This window comes from Cyanistes caeruleus, chromosome 2 (assembly GCF_971803275.1).
Source record: "Cyanistes caeruleus chromosome 2, bCyaCae1.hap1.1, whole genome shotgun sequence".
Lineage (NCBI taxonomy): Eukaryota > Metazoa > Chordata > Aves > Passeriformes > Paridae > Cyanistes > Cyanistes caeruleus.
The window spans coordinates 104929945-104944733 of record NC_141702.1 but is presented as its reverse complement, the minus strand read 5'-3'; the positions used below and the strand labels follow the sequence as shown (position 1 = coordinate 104944733).

General features: G+C 41.6%; 1 protein-coding gene across 5 annotated transcripts in view; it reads right to left on the bottom strand.

The window, feature by feature from the left end:
• ALK (ALK receptor tyrosine kinase) overlaps positions 1-14789 on the bottom strand; it is a 306665-nt gene that overhangs the window by 57343 nt on the left and 234533 nt on the right. For all 5 annotated transcript variants that reach the window (XM_086871346.1, XM_086871357.1, XM_086871366.1 and 2 more), the window contains 3 exons: positions 12744-12875; positions 11687-11787; positions 1555-1724 (listed from right to left, as the gene is read on the bottom strand). In XM_086871346.1, the coding sequence (XP_086727472.1) occupies positions 1555-1724; positions 11687-11787; positions 12744-12875 (403 nt within the window). The remainder of the gene's footprint in view (positions 1-1554; positions 1725-11686; positions 11788-12743; positions 12876-14789) is intronic.

Sequence of the window (14789 nt, the reverse complement as noted above, 5' to 3'; positions counted from 1 at the left end):
AAGATGCTGGCAGTATTTTCAAGTCTTATAGGAGAGAGACTTGGAAATATGATCTTTCTTCCCAGGAAGGACTGGTTTCAATTAAATCAATCTCAGAAGAAAAATTCATTAACATAGCACAGTTTCTGTGAATAAATAAGGACAAAAACTTTTCAAGAGACACCAAAACTTCAAAGTGTTCCACGCTTATGTCCTAACCTACAACAAACTCCATTCCTTCAGGGAACCCATCTGTCTTTCTCTGTAAGCAATGGGGAAGTAAGCGTGTCAGCACCTTATACATAATAGTCAGCACCGTGTTATCAGCTGAATCCATGATTTCTCATGAACCACTGCTAGCCTGACTCCTAAGATCAAAGTGTTCTCTGCCTGACTCTGCAACCAGAGAGAATTTAAAGGAAAGCAATAGTACAAGGGTACAGAATAATTCAGGTACAAAACATTCCCCTGGCAACATTAGGAAATAAATCACATAAATAATAATGGCAAAATATACCATTCTTCAAAGGAAACACAGCTGAAGGGAATGAAGCAACCAGGTATTTTTACAAATGGTGCTTCACCAGTGACTGCACAATAAGCTTAATGCTGGCATTTTTTACACCTTTGATGCACTCATATTAATTATACATTCAGGACCAAAGCATTGGCAATGTCCTTGTATTTGCAGCCTACACGCATCCCCAGGTGCCAGGAAGATAAAAGACATATTCATATAATGTTTGTTCAAAGTTCTTAGAAGACAAACTACCCCTTAATGAAATCCATTAGTTCTAGGGCACAGGTTTCCAAAAAGACAAGGGACACCAGTATTCACAACACAGATGGTAGATGCAGATCTTGCAGCCTAAGGGCCAGGGCAGCAGGAGGTGAAGCATGTCTGTGCCTTCTCTAGAAACATCACACGTTAAAAGTAAACAATGAACAAGGGTATTCCTTTAAAGATCACTGGCAAGAAACAGCTAAAACAACACTTTAAATAAGCATACGCTACCAGATAAACCTTCTATGCCTCAAGCCAGAACAGAGCCATGATTGGCACAGCCCTTTATCAAGGTAGGCTTCTGCTACAGCTAACACAAAGATGGATCCCTGCCTGATTTTGCAGCAGGCTCTTTTCCCACCTCTTCACCCTCAGAATTAGACACATTGAACACCAGGGGCTTTGATACCCAGAAAAAATATCTATGCAGCTTACATCCAGCTCTCACACACCATGAGAGAGCACCAAACATGCAACATAGAACAGCATGCGAAGAGAGTGGTTCCCAGTCAATGAAAGGGGACACAGGTTTAAGCACCTTGCTGTAGACTACCCATGGAATGAGCTTTTGAACCAAAACTCAGACTTGGGAATTGCAAAACTGTGTACTTTGCCCCAAATACTCAGTTATTCTCATTGCCTGCTTCTAACAGAAGATGCCTCACAGAGGACAAAGCAGCTCCCTTCTACCCGAGGGAACAGCTTCCAGGAGCAATGCTGGGCATATTCATTGCCAGGTAGCTAGTGCTGACAGGATTGATCATCATGCAGGAGAATGAGGAGACTCATACCTATCCAGTATCTCTGGGAGAGGTAAGATCATCCACTGCCATATTCCCAAACCTTCGCTGTTCTCTGAGTGCCAGAACATCCAGCTCTGCTCCTTTCCTGTCTTGTTCTCCACCAGCATCAGGGATACATTTCCCAGCAGGACACCATGGATGAGCCATGACATTCGTAGCTAGAAGAAATAGAACATATGAGATTAAACATCACAAACATTATTCAAAAGTGAACAAAGTTATCAATTCTTCTTTCCTTGCTTTCCAATTACCGAAAAGGTGATTCTCCCATACTTAAACTCATGTCATCCCTATAGGAAACTCCACAGATATGGAAGCCTGTGATACTTAGTGTATGCTATTAAACATTGAAATGACTGGCCTTTTTTTTTTTTTTTTTAAGAGTCTAAACAGTCTGTTTTAGCTTTCACATATGTGGCTAATTTTACAGGGATAAGATTGTACCTCTGTTTTGAGCAGTACAAAGACTACACGCCCCTAAGATGCCACCTAAGAGATTCACTTAAAGACTAACAACTTATTCAGTAATAAACTTTTATATTCCAGCAGCAGTAGCAGCAAAAAACACGGGGAGAAGATTGCAATAAGCAGGCATCACTAGTAATCACATCCTCATCCCCCAGATACTCTTTGCAAAAATCAGTTTTTACTTTCCATCCAAGTTTCTACAGATTTTTCAATCAAAGCTCAGTAATAATTTGCTGGGGTTTTTATTAATTAAAATACTGCAGGGAACCATTTTTCTAACATTTTTGTTATGATAATGTAATTGAATCCATTTCTATGCATTTATCCCTGTATGTAAAATTATTTCATGTAGTTTTCTCATTTTATGACTTTCTCTCTCTCACTGTATAAAAAGAAAAACAATTCCTTCCACATTAGGCTAGTTTCACAATCCATACTATATGAATATAGTCTTATTTTCTTGGGTAAAAGATGAGGAGCTAGCCTTTGTTGATAAAGACTATAAGTAAAATACCACATATATTGTATTCAGGAGCTGGGTTTCATCTCAATAACCAATAGAGGTGAGAATGCTGAAAGAATGAGTTTATTAAAGCTACATTAACGATGGATGTTTTGGACACAAGAAAGTGTTCAGCACAATATCTAATATCCATACATATTAAATAAAGCACTCTATTTTTTAGCACTTCAAAGCCACCACCAAAGTCAGGAGGCTCGGAATTAAGTTTGTATTTTACAAAGGAACACCTGATAACATTACTTCCTTGCTTTGATAGCACAGAACATCCGTATCCATTTCTCAGCATAAAACAAAACTGATAAATTTTGCTTGCTGTTCCTATGTCATGGTGTAAGTTTGTTCTGGCAGCCAAATCAGATGTAGGCATCAAAATGACAGAAGTGTTGCTATTATTCCTAGTTTATGATCACAATTTTGGAGTGGGTGGAAGAAAATTCTGGATATCCATTGTATTAATTACCAGTACTGAATTTGGGTAAACACTACAGCTCATCTGCCTGTCTCCAAAGTTACAAAGAAAAAAGTGACTTTGTACTGCAAAACTGACAGAGACTGAATAATCTAGATGGGGGTCTTCTCTTTCTCCAGTCCAAAAATTACTGGATTTGCCTGGAATCAATTGTACTGTATAACCCAAGGATTGATAGATGCACAAACAGATATGTCAGTTTGTGTTTGTGAAACCATTTTGTTACATTACTTTGGCCATACATCCAAAATTGATGTGTAGGATTTTGAGTGGTTCAGCAAACCATCACAGGTGCCCACAGCACTTCTGGGGACAAGCTGGTCAAGCCTGGACACTGGTCAAGCCTAATTTCCAGCTCACTCCTACCCCAGTTCCAGGAAAGGATTCATGGAGTCCCAAGGCTATTTCCAGAGTCAGAAAGTGGAAATCACAGCAGCAAGTGTGAGAATTTTCACCTCCCAGACACTACAGAGAAAAAGCAGTTGAGCAGGATGGCCAGGAGCTATTTCAGATTCACAACATGATGGCCATGGAGGCAGCTGAGGAGGGCTGAGCTCATACCCAGCACTGGTGAGAGAGGCTGCTGACAAATGTTCATGGTGTGGGAGGCTAATGCTTTCAAACTTGGTGTCTGCATGGTTACTCCTAACAGGTGACAATCAAGATGAAAGAACTTGTTGGGTATTCTATATTTTCAAATGCCTACAAAGAGAGGCCTTTTTTTGTGTGAATTTAGGTGAAAATTTATACCTTTCAGACCCAATAAAGTAATTTCCCTAGAGACAAAACTGACTAAACTGTTTGTTCAAATAAGTTTGGAATGCCAGTAGACATTTAAAACCTTCCACCTATACCAGGGAAAGCAACACCTTTTACTGAGATTCCACATGTCCTCTTTTAGGACTCAAGTGCCAACTCCCTGTGCAACCACTATGTGATATTTTTTAATACAGGTGAGTTGGAACAACTTCACTGTGCCATTTTGATAGTTTAAAATTTGAGAGGTAAAGCTCCCACTAGGCAGAGGCTTTGAGACTTCTGTCTCTTCTGGAGACCTGCCAGAAAGTAAGAGGCAACATCTACATGGTCAGAAGTGAGGGAAGAACAAGCCTTTGATAGCTGTTAACGTAACACTAGAGCAAAAGCTGAAGCAACTGATGAATTGGAATGAATGCCTTTGCACACATGTCAGCTGTTTGAAGGAAAGAAGTAGCTGGCAATAGATGTGGGAGATCAGCTCATTGGCAAAGTGCAATATGCAAACTCTAATGAACTGGCTCTGAGTGAATCGACTGGCACTGTGTCCAAATGGGCATTTTTGGCTGTGATTTCCATGGTTTCTAATCCTCACAGCAGGGCAGTCCAGGTCTTTTCACACCTGCTGAAGTGAACCAGAGCAGATGATGAGCTGGATACCATAGTAGAGACTTCTGAATGGGGCTGGCATTCATTCGGTTGAATACAGCATCAATGATGGCAGATGGCACTACACACACAGTGCACCCTGCAAGCAGAGCAGTGGCACATTTGGAAAAATCTAAAGCTGGGCTGTTGGTGGAATACCCCAACATTATGCATCAAACATCTCCCTCCGTGTTAAATTAGCAGTAAAATATTCAGAAGCTAGAAACATCACTGAGAAATTAATTAAGCATAGAAGGTAGGCAGTGGCTCAATGGCACCTTGCTTTCTGGCTTTAGAACCCACCAGAGCTGGTGATCAGCTGTTCATATGCAAACCCACTGACTCAGTAAATGAAATGGTCTAAACTGATCTGGGGAAAATTAACAGGAGGGAGAGCCCATGGTAAATACACAGCATATTGAGGCAAAACTCAGGTCGGATGGCTACATGCACTCTACTGCGAGCACCATCTGGAAGAATGCCTTCTGAGCATCCCCTTAGTCTCTGAGTTGGTGGAGTTTCTGAACTGACAAACAGGAGACTCAATTCATCCCAGAAAGAAAAAAAAAAAACCCAAAAACTAATTCTTATCAATATCAACAGGGCTTGTCAGGTGAAGAAAAACAAGGAAGGTAGATTTTCCAGCACAAGCCGCATAACTTCACCACCACTTGAGAACTGAGACTTCCATTTTACTTCCTTTTGCAAAAAAAGAGAAATAAAATACCAAGAACCTTCTGGGTGAAGTTTGAACTTGCTGACACCTCTGAATCTACTTTAATGGCTAGAAACATTCCAGCATAAACTATCTCCGAGATGCCTGACCGAGGACCAATGACACACACTTGCAGCAGCATAAATAAAACATTCTGCAGTGACACCCTGGAGAGCTGCTGTTTCTTTTTCCTCCCTTTCTGCATGGCAATGATGCTGACTATTAGCATTATGGTCCTACCTGGCAGGAATAGATACTTGGCTCTCTTTAACACAAGTGAAAAAGGAACTGGAAAATAAAAACATACTTCAAACAGGGCTTGGAGTAAAGTAGTTTTAAGAAGACAGAGAAGAATCTACAGGCATTTTGCTCCCAAGGAACTGCAGTAGTTGGATCTCACTGGTGGCTCTCTTGGCCAGCAACACCTCAACTCTAGAACACAGGTTTTCATCTTCTCAGACAGCACATTACTTAGTTGTGATGCCCCCAAGTCCTTGCTCCTTCCCTCCATGGTCCTTGCTCAAAGGAATTGCCCAAAATTTGCCTGACAAGGAACAGTGGATTTTTGAAATGCAGACATTTAGTCTCCTGAAAAATGTTACTGTTTCCTTGGGTCTTCTTCACTGCAAGGGAAACAGTAGAAACTGTTTTCAGTGGTGAATGCGCTGATCCTGTAAATGTAACTCAGGTATTAAAGAAGCTTGGAAAACATCTCATTATTGACGAGAAACTGAAGCTGCAAGCTGGAATGCGATTTGCACAAAATTAGGCAATAGCTGCAGACACTTTTGCCAAGTCTCAGTAAGCTTTGTACATATATGAGCTACCTTTGACAGGTGAAGTTTATCACACTGATGATTTTTTTTTTCTTACTAGAAATGAGAAATGGTTGCACACAACAGTACAAGCAAAGACATCTATTAGTAGTGTTCAGCAATTCAGACTTGGACTCTCCTGAATAATAAAGAGGATCAAAAGGTCTTATTTCTGGTTTTTGGCCAGATCTACAACAATGCATGATCAGACTCTCTTGTAGTCTGCAGACATTTCTGCTTTAGATGAGGACTCAGGTGTATAAGTAAAAACCTTTTGTAAATTATAGAATTCTAATTAACTGATCTGATTATGTAGCTTTAAAATACCCAGGCAGGCTCATGTTTATATGAACAGATTCTCCCACTATTTATTCCCACATTATTTCTTTATTTCAGAAAACGGACAAAGAGAAAAATAAAAGCAACAACAAAAGAGAAAGTGTGCAGAATTCTGATGTCAGAGTACTGTGGAATGACCAGCATTCAAGAGATTTCAGATGCTATAGATCCTCTGATCCTGTGACACAAAAGCCAGTTGGGAGCAAGGGAACAGGAGAAGACACATGACAGTGAATAAGCTGTACAAATTTTAAAAACAACATTTTAAAATAAAAAAGTATGCTAAGAATATTCTGCCAAATAAAGCACATGAAAGGCTGAGCTAGAGGCATATCTGTGTTGCATTTTTCATGCTCGTAAATTTTCAGTGTCAATGTTATTACCATGTATGCTTCTAAGTTATTTAAAGCTCAAGGAGTAGAGGAGAAAAGGAGACACAATGCAGGTGGAAGCATGGGGCTCAGAAGGCACTCAAGGAATGATTTATATTATTGACTTACATGCCTTGAAAATATGCAGCACTTCTGCATAGAAAAGAGAACCGAATTAATAAACAGAGAGGATGAAAACATCTTTATATCTGTAAACCTGACTGAGAAGGCAAACTTCAACTATACTGTTCTACATCAATATGTTATATTTATTTTCAAGCAAGAGTACATTTACATTCAAAAAGTAATTTCAGGTGTTAAAGAAATCTGGCACAGTTTAGTTCTAACTTACATAACATAATGGTGGCTTTCAACAAACAGCTAGTTGAAATGTCAAAATAGCATCAGAAAAATATTTTCATTATTTTAAACACAGCCAAAAGCACAAAACACATTTACTGTCATAGGAATCTGTTTTCACTGTTTCCCGGCACAACTATACCCTTTAAAAAGTTTGACCTAGGGCCTACCAGGAAAATGAATTAATCTGGCTCCTAATCACAAAGCAGTCCCTCTTGCAGAGTCACCTTACTCTGTGGAGATGCATGAAATAACATTTAAGGCTAATTTCAAATTCACCCCCATGCAGGCAACAGCAGCTCTGCTGTTACTCTCCTTCTCTATGACAGCCCACACCAGAGCTGCACGCTCGGCTTTTACTTATCAGGCATGGCACTGAGATTCTGTCACAGATTCCCTGGAGCTGAGCAAAGCACAGCCTGTCTAAAAATCGTTCTCCAGACTGCTCATGTTTCTGGAGTGACTTCCAAGCAGAAGGAGTAGTAACAACCCACCCCAAAATGAAATCTTGCAGGATAGATGCAAGACTACAGCCCAGGCAGGTACAACTGTGCCATCATCTTGGATGTCTTTATGAGACATAAAACCCACAAACATGTGTGTTTCTTATGACCTACAGGTACCACAACATCCTTCAAGGCCTGAGGATGCAGACATCAGGGAACATCTCTAAAAAAAGGGAGGAAAAGCCAGTCAGCACATGTGACTGCACCTGTACAGCAATAATGCTGGACTGAGGGAGATGGGATTGCTTTGTCTAGACAGGGGGGGTCAAAACTGAGTCTCCAGCTTTCACACAAAGGTGAGTAATCCCTGGGCACCTGCAACACTTCTGTCAGCTCTCTGACTTCTTTGTGAAGTACTGAGAAGAAGGTAGCCATGATAGTTTGGAAACTGTGCCCACCTAGGGGCTATCAACTGTGGTAAAGCAATTAGTTTTGCCATGGTGGTGTCTGAGATGACAGCACTTCCCTTGGATTTAATTGCAGTGAGGTTTCCTAGGTTCCCAAACACCAGTACAGCTTCTAATGACATGCATATAGATTTCTTCTTCAAAATGAGGAAATGCCTATCCATCCCATGCTCCTCTTTGCCCTGTCAGCCTTGCACATGCCAATTGATTCCCACTTAGAGGAGGGGAATCTCAGTGTGACAGAAGGGAAAGGAAAGCTGTGCTTTACTGCTCAAGCTCTAAAAACTCTGCCTTTAAATCAGGCCACTCTTTGGCTTAATTCTTTGTACTTCATGTGCATTCCTATGCTCAATTACATCTGCTTTACTTCCAGTGAACTTTTACGTGTGGGTTAAAAGGTTTTCACTCTTGATTATTGTGACTGTTTGGTTCCAGAAGCATTTCCTGAGCTTTTTGTTGCATCTCCCCTCTCTGGCTACTTCAGGGTAATGGAGCATCACTTCACAGACTATGTGAACCACTTCCTGCACTCACCCAAGATTTAGTAGAAGTACCACAGCTTCCCTCTTCAATAAAGAGTGGGTTTTAAACACAGACTTAAAGGGGTCAATAAGCAAAGGGCTCTACTGAAAGTGCAACATGAAAAAGATAACAAAGGCTGTCTGGACTGCAAACAAGAGAGATTCTTTGAAGCCAGGATACTCCAGCCAAGATTTAATAAAACAACAAAAGAAAAGAGAAAAACTAACTGAACCAAGAATAAAGGGCAGCATCACAAACGGACTACTCTGACCTGCCAAAAGCACTGAAGAACAAAGAAAATGAAAACACAAGGCTGCTCAAAACAAATAGGAGTGAAGTGCAATACAAAGCTGTACACAAAGTGCAAGGCACATTAGGCCAATCCCAAAAGTCTGGGAAAGTACAGGCTGTGTTTATTACAGTATCTCCTATGTGCATTTTTATCTTTTTCCCATCTTTTGATGCATGTGGGGCAGTGCAGAGTAGCTGAGGCTGATGTTTCCTTTCCTGAGTTAACAAGGAGCCTCCCACAGGGCATGGAAAGGGCAGCCCTGCATGTTCCTGGTGACTGAGCTCAGGCTGCAGCGAGCACAGAGATGAGTGTCACACTAGTCCCACGCTCAGTGACAGTTCATGTGCCAAGCTCATCCGTGCTGTGGTGTCTCCAAGTGCTAACACCAACACCACTGCAAACAGCTGCCCAGAACCTCAGCAGAGAAGGTCTTTGGACCAGGCTGGTCAGCCACCTCCTTTTCCAGTCTGCCACAGTGAAAGATTAAACAGCCAGGCTCAGGCAGGAAAAACAAGCTTAAAGCATTAGAAACTCATTGTGGCTAGCACCCACTGTGGACTGCTTGGCTGTTTCCTTATCAGCTTTGCATCCTGGTTTCATGGACATCCTGGCCAACCCTCAGAATCCTCCAGCCTGGTAAACAGCACTGTGTCAGGTAATATTCCTCATGCTGAGGCTGAAGTAATTAATTCCTATGAACACCTCAGGCTAAAGAGCAGGGTATCAGCTCCTGCTGTGGTGGATGCGATTGGTCTAACATGACTGGATAAAAGAAAATTAGGGGATAAGCGGAAAAAATAATAACTTGGTTGAACAGCAGGTGCCCCAGATCTTCCAGGTAGCAGGGGAGAAGAAAGGGGAGTCAATCTGATCAAACTGAGGATGTTTGCTGACCTCCTTGTTGCTCTAAGGAGAGCAGGAAGATATCTAAAGGATCATAAGAGCTGGATCAAATACAAGAGGAAGGGCAGATTTATGGCTGGATCTGATGGTGGAAGAATAAATGGGTCTAATTCACACACACACACTTGCTGAGATTCCTTTGCAACACGAATTTTGAGTATTTTCTGTGGGATTTCAGCTGCCAGAGAATCTGTCCCAGTTGTGACATGCCAGGTAAAGCTGTCAGCAGTGACATGTAAAAGAAAACTCATCTTTTAGTGCCTGAACTTGAGCCAGTTCAATCAAGAAGTGGTTGAAGGTGAATAAATACAGGACAGAATTATAGTATTTTCACCACCTCTTTTCTGACTATAATTTCACTATTAGGAAGTTTGTTGGCACCTGTTGGAGAAATAAGTGCATAGGGAGGCATATCTCCTTTCTCCTCTTCTGTTGTGTTGAGAAGTGGAATTAAATTATTCTGTGCACAGACAGATTGTTCCAGTAAAATAGAATTTGAAGCCACCAGGGACCCACTGAGAAGAGAAGCTTTTACACTATATGAAAAGGCAAGAGACAAAACCCTTGCCAAAACCCCTTCACTCTTTATTACCGACAGCTGCAACGCTGGATGCGTCCGGATGCCTTTTAAGTGCCAAGGGGAGTGACGGAGGTGGGATGGCATGTGAGCAGATGAAATACACGGCAGCCTCTCCCCCGAAGGCAAGTTTAATTATTTGCAGTGTTGTATACACAAGAAAAAAATACACAGATATTGGGAAATCATTCACTGTGATTCCTGTGTCAGGTGGATTATGAAAAACACTCGCTCTTGCTGGTCCATGGCAGAGCAAGGTCTTAAAATATTCAGAACCTGCATACGCCTTTGTCACAGATGGGAGGAAAAACAAGGTAGAATATATTTCAAAGAGAGAGAACATGAATATATCAAGAGAGCAAAGCCAGAGGCGCTTTGCTGTATGAACAGAGATATCCAACAGAAGTGAAACAAACCAAACTTTAAGGAAAAGAAACACCTTCTTCTGTGTAGTTTCATTCCTGAGAACTTTCCAGCACATCCCCTCTTGTTCTTTCTGCATTTTAAGATCACTGGAACAGATTCTTTTGTCTGTTCAGTGCTCAACCAACAAACAGCTGCACTTCATTAGTATCATTTTTTTCCTAAATCCCTCTACTCCAGGATCCAGAAGCTAATGCGAGATTTCTGAGTGACCATGAAGATGACAAATGCTTGAACTCACTAGGTGTGGTTCAAGGCCATAAGTCAGAAATAAATCCTACCAATGATTCTACAGTCTGTGAAGATACAGAATAATAAGACGCAGACAAGTCACCATTCTGAAGGTGCACTTTAAGGGTTAAATACAACTGACTCAGAAATGAGAACCATGAGCAAGGTTGTCTGGCAAGCCTTGATGTACTTGCTTAAGCTGATGTCTTATGACTATCAATAGCTTTTCTGCTTGAATATGAACCTGGCTCCATGCTGGATTGATTTCTCTCTGCTGCTGCTAACTTCAGCACTCCTATGAAGGAGGCCTACACGAGGACTGGTAGGTTTGAAGTGCAGCAGCGTGAAGAGCTGCCAGCCCAAATCCCAGCTGTGCTAGAGAAAGCATGCACTGCCTTTTCTGAATGGCTCAGGGGCAGTCCTGAAGACTGTTCTGTCTTGGATGTTGCAAATATAACGCTTGTTCACGCAGTAAGATTCCTCCTCTCTGTGTTTATGTAAGGCTGGCTGCCCTTCTCTTACAGAATGCACACCTAATTATGAAGATTGTAACACATCATGTGATGCAATGAGGACAGGATATGATAGGTTTTTCAGAGCACATGTTGTGGCATTCAAGTAGATAACCATATCTTTCCCCTGCACAGTGGGCATAAATAGGTATATTTTAAAGAAAATAAAATCAGAGGTAGTGGTTGCCTTGCTACTGACCTAGTACCTATGTTTGAAAACCTGAGTCAAACACACAGAAAAAGCTCTGTAAATTGCACAAGAAAAGAAACCATTATGACTTGCCTCACAGGGAGAGTTCCTCAAAGGAGCTGGAAATGCTGTGCTGGTCATGACAGTCTTTGCTACTGCTGGTGCCTTGCTGGTGTTAAGGAGGAGTGCACAACCTGGATGAAAGAGAAGGAAGAAGGTCAAACTGCAGCACTCACCTTTGCGTTTCAGGATTTGTGAAACCTGCCCCAAGCCTATGTTAGCTGGCTTGGCCAAATTCCAGGGAACAGAAGGCTTTTTCCATCTTTCAGGGATGCAGCTTCACCTACCTAAGATACTCAGTAAGCACACTTAGGGAATCTGTGTACCTTGCCTCACTGCTAACTTCTGTTGCTCCATGACTTCAAATCAATCCTCCTTACAGGGGCAAATAATAAAGTGTATATTTTATGAACAAAAAGTAACATGGAAGAAAATAATTCATCTTGACCAAACCCAAACAAAAGTACAGCTATAACTCTTTGCTTCTTGAATAATTTGTTGTAAACAGCTGGAACAAGGGCAGTAGTGGGTTTTCTCTCAAAAGAGAACTGGAAAAAACTAACTTCAACTGTTTGTATGAGAAGGATTAGAAATGACTAGCATTTAGGTAGGAGAACCAAGTACATAGTAGTTGTACATTAAAGTGCAACTCAAGGGATCATGAAGCAAAGAGAAGAAAAAATTAGGATGTGAGCAGGGGAAAAAAGCAACAGTACAGAGAAATGGAGAAAGTAAATAAGAAAATCAGAAAGCTAAAAACAGATCAGTACGGTAGACGGTCAGGCAGATGAACATTTGGTATGAATTATTTTAGAAGGGGTCAAGATCTGAATCAGGTGTCAGTGGTGGAGACTGAGGTACCACTTTGTACCCTCAAGACAGAAAGGGAGCAGGACAGTCTATTGCTCAAAGCACTTAGAGTGGAAAAATCGCATTTGAGAGTAGAAAGTTGGGATTTGTTTCACTGGAGGCTGAATATGTAAGTACACAGGAAAACTTGCCTCGTGTTTCATTCCCTCTCCTCACCACGTGTGCATCATTTTTGCACTCTGTTGTTTATGCTCTACACTTTCTGTTTACTCTCACCCACCTTCTATGGAAGGGAAACGGTTGTGTTCCGGGCTGCCAATCCGCCATGGAGAAGGATGGGATGCAGAGGAGCCTGGCATCCAGCCACAATCCCCTTCTTCAAAGGAACAGTAAAAGCCAGAGGGAAGCTTTCCTGCAAGAGGGAAAGACACACAGACAGAAGAAGCTAGGTGAGCTGAGGAGGCAGCTCCTGGCCTCACACAGGAGCTGCAGTGACTATTTCAGCCGGGTTTTCCCGGGCCATGTGGGTACTCCCAGCTCCTCAGGGCTTTCGTGTGGAATCTGTTCGTGCCTGACCAGGGGGAGGGAGGAGCAGTGGGAAGCAACCCCCAGACTGTGGCTAAGTGACTCCCTACCCACCTTGACAAACCTGAGTGAGAGGACACATATCACTACACACTTTGGGGTCTCCTAAATGCCTGGGCTCCCAGCTCTGCAGGTGTCAGCTCGCTCAAGGTTACATCTCGGAGATGACTTTCCTAATCACTGCTTCTGCAGCCCCACAGAGGGAAATCTTGGAGAGGGAAAAATTCCCTACAAGATTCCCTGCCTTAAAGTCCAGGTTTCTACTCAGCCCAGCTCAGCAATGTGATCTCTCTGTGAGCACTGATGTGGCCTCAGGTAAAGCACTGAATCCTTTTGTGCCTCAGTTTTTTCACCTGTGACTTTCTTCCATGAGATGAATGGCTGAAAAGAGTATAGTTTATTTCAATCCATCCTTTGAGGCTTTGAAGCCTGCTCATTCTGTCACTAGCTCAGGATTTCAGTTTCCAGCTCCAAACAATAGAGCTCCATTAGCTTTTTACTTTGAAATTTGCCAGTTTTAAAGCAATAGTAGTCTCATTCAAAGAAGGCAATCTCATGCCTTCCATTTACTGCTCTACCTACAACTGCAAGTTCTTCTTACAAAGGGTGCAAAGTATTGTTCCTTTTACTCCAAGAGAGGAGGATGATACATGAAATCTGTTTAAAGTTGTAAGATAAAAATGAAATTTCATGTGCAAACACATATCCAGGATTTTTTAATTTTATTTTTACTTTTAGCTGCTTGATAAAATCAGAATAAAAATTTCTTCACTTACACACAATAGGATAGACCACAAACTTCTAAAGCAAGAGAATCTTCTGGTCAAGTGATACAAGTAATTCCATTAGCTCCTCTATGAGAAGAGGATGCTCTTGAACATATATTTTGTTGTGATTATTAATTTCTTTCCCCCCTGAAATTATATATCTATAAAGTGTCTGTCAAACAATGAGGCACCAGTATTCAAGCTCCAGATCATTCAAAATGTTTAAGTACCCTGAGATTTCAGATCAGGGTAAATAAAATACCTGCTCACAGGGCCCCAGCTTTGACTCACACACCTCAAAAGGCAATTGACTGTCATTGGCACAGGCATGTGGTCCTTGGTGTACCCAGAGAAAACAACCATGGAACACAACTGCAGCATCTAGCCCACAAACATTTGATTTTCTGGGACCCTGAATCACAACTCACTTGTCAGAGGGAAAGGAAAAAAATCCTCTATCTCCAGCTTTTTAGTAGGGCTAGTTTTGGACCTGGAACCTGACATTGAGGCAAGAGCCACATTTTAGTGGTATTTTGTGCAAGCATCTAAACCTATAATGAAAAAATCAAAACCTGTACTGAAGTTCGAGCTTTTTCAAGTTTTCCCTTTTAAAAATCTCTAAATTCATTCAGCCTGGTCTTTAAATGTGAAGCTGTTACTCAGAGAGTTACTTCCCTGTGTTTCACCCCTCTGCAGAACTTGATTATGTTTCATTGTGCAGCCTGAGGCTGGGATACAAAGAAAATGACAAATTATAACGTGCCCTGAATTCCCACTGAAACATCTTGGCTTGGTGTCCAACTGAATTCATGTCATGGCCATTTGCTATCTAGGATGATGTAAACAAGCCAGAGCAGCAGGAGGAGTCATCTAAGTAGCAATCCCTGCCTGAAGGCCAGGAAAAGCTCACTGTCGATGAACAAGTAAAGGCATAAATAAGAAGCTATTACTTTCACAGAATATTTCATTCCCTT